At 45.6% G+C, this 4399-nt stretch overlaps 1 protein-coding gene across 1 annotated transcript; it reads right to left on the reverse strand.

Moving 5' to 3' along the window:
- Positions 1-693: 693 nt before the first annotated feature.
- On the reverse strand, positions 694-3604 carry LOC118386830 (CCN family member 2-like). Its single transcript, XM_035774706.2, has 5 exons — positions 3266-3604; positions 2788-3004; positions 2415-2669; positions 2092-2303; positions 694-1968 (listed from the first exon to the last, which is right to left on the reverse strand). Exons 1-5 carry the CDS (start codon positions 3323-3325, stop codon positions 1672-1674), a joined length of 1041 nt encoding a protein of 346 aa, XP_035630599.1. The 5' UTR covers positions 3326-3604; the 3' UTR covers positions 694-1671.
- Positions 3605-4399: the final 795 nt, after the last annotated feature.

Genomic DNA, 4399 nt, shown 5'->3' on the forward strand with positions numbered 1-4399 from the left:
AACCAACGACCCTGCTACTCAGTGACAGGAAAAGGATGTACACTGTGTTGATCAGCCAATTACTGTATATATTTTTGTGGATTATCCTTTGGTATGAGGTAAGTCCCGTTTCCCGATCCCCATCATATATTTGTCTGTGTTGTCTTTGATGTTGAACCAGGCCTAGTTCCGTGTGGTGTGAGTTTTCCCAGTGGCGGGACACTGATAGTGAGTGTTAAAGCACAAGGCTGCCAGTTAGACTGCTCTTTTCCTCAGACGCTGCCAGAGTATGTTTCCTTAGTCTGCAGTCAGGTTAGTGTGTAAATGGACAGGCAGCACACCGCTCCATCCACGCATCACAGGGAAGAGAATAGAGGACTTTAGAAAAATGTTTTGTTGAATGGGCTGGCAAGCTTCCGCTGGTGTTGGTGGCTAAAAAAGTGACACATAGACTACACCTTACTAGAGACTGGGTGGTCTGACAGAGCATGGACCTGGACCGCACACAATCCAATGAGTGGAATTTCAGTGGCCTGACTACTGTTGTTGAACTGAAAGTGGGAACACCTAACTGCTTTGTGAACATGTGCTAACTTATTAGTGGCTGATTTCATGTGGTGAAGTTTGGGATATCATTTGGGTGTGAGTAGATTAAGTTCTGTAGGGTAGGCTACTTTTAAAGCCGAAAGAGTAAAACAAAGAAAGGAAGACATGTTTATATAAAAAATATATTTTATTCCAAACTACAAAAGTGAAAACATGTAACTTTTTTGTCACACTTCTCAATAAAATAGTACACAAAACTGTCACAGGAACAGTCAAACCCAGCAAATAAGCTATCGATAAACATGTTGAAGGAAGAGAAAAACAAAACAAACTTTTTAAAACTTTAAATTAACTTAAACAACTGTACAATAATATGTACAATATTTACAGCATCAATAATACATATAAAAAGGAATGAAGCTACAAATCATCCAGTCTCTTTTTTTTTGGACAAAATACTGATTCCTTCCTTGCAACCTGAATCAGTCAGTCAAAGTCAAATACCTCTTTTCTCAGTGCTGTGGCATGCCCTCAAAGCATGCACACTACGCTCCTTGTCTGGAAGGACGGCTGTTTTCCAGCATGGGCTAAACCATGACCTGTCGTTAGCACTGCAACAGTTAGGATCTGCAAAACAGTGAGCTATACACAAGGGTACGTTCAACTAGTACTCTGGTGGGTTAAGGATTTAAGTTTCTGTACTGGGGTTGAAAGTCTTCACCCTTCGTTACTGCAAGTGCTCAGAGGTTGGACACAGCTCAGTTAATTAGGTGCCTGGACACAGCTCAGTTAATTAGGTTCCCACCACAGTTTCGGGGGAGGGGAACATGGCATCAGCCAGTTAGTGACAACAACATAGGTTGTCACATAGTAGAACTATAGTGCAGTAAGTATTCTATTTCGGGCAGCAGAGTAGCCCCCTGTCTTTCGTCCCCTCTTTAGGGCAAGTGGCCCTAAACATCCATCAATACACTCATACATATACATTGAATATACGCATATATGTTTCTGTCCTTGTACAAAATACACAATTAGAAAATTACAAACCAAAAGACAAACAAATGCTGTGCTGCGAGATGAGATGGATATCTGTTCGGTTCAAGTTAAGAGTCATTGGTTCTTTTTGCTGTTAGGTGACGTAATTGTTTACGCCATGTCTCCCAGCATCTTCTTGTAGTACATGGACTCAAATATGTCATTCTCGCCGGGGCAGTTGTAGTGGCACGCGCAGGTCTTGATGAACATCATCTGCTTCTTCATGACCTGGCCGTCGGGGCACTTGAACTCCATGGGCAGGGTGGTGGTTCTGTGGGGGGTGCAGCAGCGACCGTCGGTGCACACGCCGCAGAACTTGGGGCGGTAGGACTTGGTGGTGGTGCAGCCAGAGATCTCAAACTTCATGGACTTGGACACTCTTGGCGTGCGGATGCATTTCTTTCCCTTCTGGAAGAGCAAAGTGTAAAGAAAAAAGTCATACTTAGTGACCATTGCTTTCCTCTTGATTTAACAAAGTGTTTGTATTGTAATGAAAGGGTTGGTTGGGAAGTGGTTGAAGAATGTGCTTACCCTAATGCTCTGCTCCATGTGGGACTCGCAGGGTCTGACCATGCACAGACGGGACTGTTTCTCCAGGCGGCACTCGCGGTTGTCGTTGGTTACTTTGGTAGAGATGCCCAGGCCGCAGGTCTTCGAGCAGGCGCTCCACTCAGTGGTCTGGACCAGGCAGTTCTCCCTCATCATGGAGGGGTCAGGCCCGTAGGTCTCCTCCTCTCTGTAAGCTGCGGGCAAAGAAGGGGACGTGACGTAAGACTCTTTATCTCTACACTCACACTGACCAGATTGCATCATTTGAATGCAGGCGACTGTGTGTGTCAAAGACTGAGACTCACCAGCGAGAGCAGAGCCCACAAAGATGTTTGTGTTTTGGGGGGCATCGCACACCCACTCCTCGCAGCACTTCCCGGGCACTTTGACGCGGCGGGGCATGGGGCAGTCAGGGCTGGGCAGGCGGATGTCCATGCTACACAGGGGAATACAGCCCACGGCACCGTCCAGGCACGTGCACTGGTATTTACAGCTGCTCTGGAAGGACTCTCCACTCCTGTACACCATCCCACCCATCACACAGGTGGCGCCACCCTTAGCTGTGGGAGGAGGAGAAGAGAATGTCACATCTCCAGTCACACAAACGCCAGCAGAGGAAAATAATCAAAGAGTCAGCGTATTAGAACGACAAAAGAAGCCTGTTGAGAGTCACATTACCTGTGCAGACTCCTATGCGGCGGTTGACGGGGGAGCCGAAGTCACAGAAGAGCCCTTTGTGGGGGTCGCACATGTCCCTGTCTGTGCAAAGCTCGCCCATCTGCTTGGCACACACCCTGCAGCAGCCGCAGGCATCGGGCACCAGGCTCACACCAGGGGGACACTGGGGGTGCACATCAGGACAACTGCACTGCCCACTGCACTCCTGAGCCACAGCCTAAGGGACAAAGAGACAGGAGTATGGTTAGACCCTGATCACATGGGCACAACTACTACTAACGTTACAGTTCGTCAGCCCCAAGAGCTAGGGCATCATACAGCCTTTTGTAACTGTGTTAACAAAATATATCGATTTACAATTCAACTGCTGTTGTAATAGGCTAGACATGCCGATAGCTCGTGTCTGTCTGGTACATGGCGCATAGACACAGCAATACAGTTCCCATATAACTTGACATTCTCAGGAAAAGGGTCTTACCAGGTAGGAGAGAGTGAGACAGAAGAAAGAAATCAGCCTCATGTTCATTCCAGCAGACATTTTGCTTTTCTTCTGGGGTTTTCTCAGAGTATGTTAGACAAAAATAAGTCTTCAGGCTCTTCAAAAGTCTTCCTTAGTCTCTTGTGAGTAGTCAGCGAGCTTGTCGTCTGATCGAGTCGATCTCGTTGTTAAGAAGTTTCTGTTTTTTGGTTCTCTCTCAGTTAAGTTCTCGTAGTTCTCTTGGTTAAAGCTAGAGTTTAGCTTCAGTAGTAGAGCTGCTGCTGCTCTTGTAGCTCTCTCTTGGATGAGGAGTTGTTCTGTGTCTGAAGCTAGGATCTCTCCCTGCCTTTATACACCCAGGGCTGCAGTGACGTGCCAGTGGCTGAATGGAGTCCTCGACAAACATGGACATTCTTGGCATTCTTTCCTAATTTCCTGCCCCCCCTCCTAGACTCGCTCTCCCTGACATATCGCATTCCTCCTGTCTGAAGCCAAAGTGCTGTCACATATCAAAATAAAAGTGCATTCTTGGCACTATCCCTCAACTTTCCCTTTTATGTGTAATCGGCGGTTGTGTTGTATCCCGGAGAGAGACCGTAAACCTCCCCTGGTATTAGGAATAGCTGCCTCTCTGTTCTCTTAGCACATCACACATAGATTTGTACACAAGTGGCTTCAAAGGCTTTAAATATCTATTATTGCATGTGCATTTTATTATGAAAGGAAGGGCTGTAGTGTAGTTCACCATTACAAACAGTACTGTTATAAAACCCCTGTACACCTTCAGGACTGCTTTTCTATTCGGAAAATAACATATTGCACAGAGAAACAGATGTACGATGTGTAATTGTATGAGTAATTGTATTATACAATAGCCTTCCTAAGTCTAATAAGTCATGGGTATTGGGATTTAATCAACAAGTCCTTAATAAAGGGGGTTTGTACAGTATAAAACCACATCACCCTCTAGTTAACAGACTCTCATCAGTTCTATTCATTGGTTTTAATCGCATACTTTTTTTTATAGCCATGTGCTTCCACCTCACTAATAAGGTTTAGTCTATGGACTTTAAAGCATAGTTGTACTACATTCCTGGTGTGGGATTCTATTTTGCTCCGTCAGTAGCTAAACAC

Source organism: Oncorhynchus keta, chromosome 8 (genome assembly GCF_023373465.1).
Source record: "Oncorhynchus keta strain PuntledgeMale-10-30-2019 chromosome 8, Oket_V2, whole genome shotgun sequence".
Lineage (NCBI taxonomy): Eukaryota > Metazoa > Chordata > Actinopteri > Salmoniformes > Salmonidae > Oncorhynchus > Oncorhynchus keta.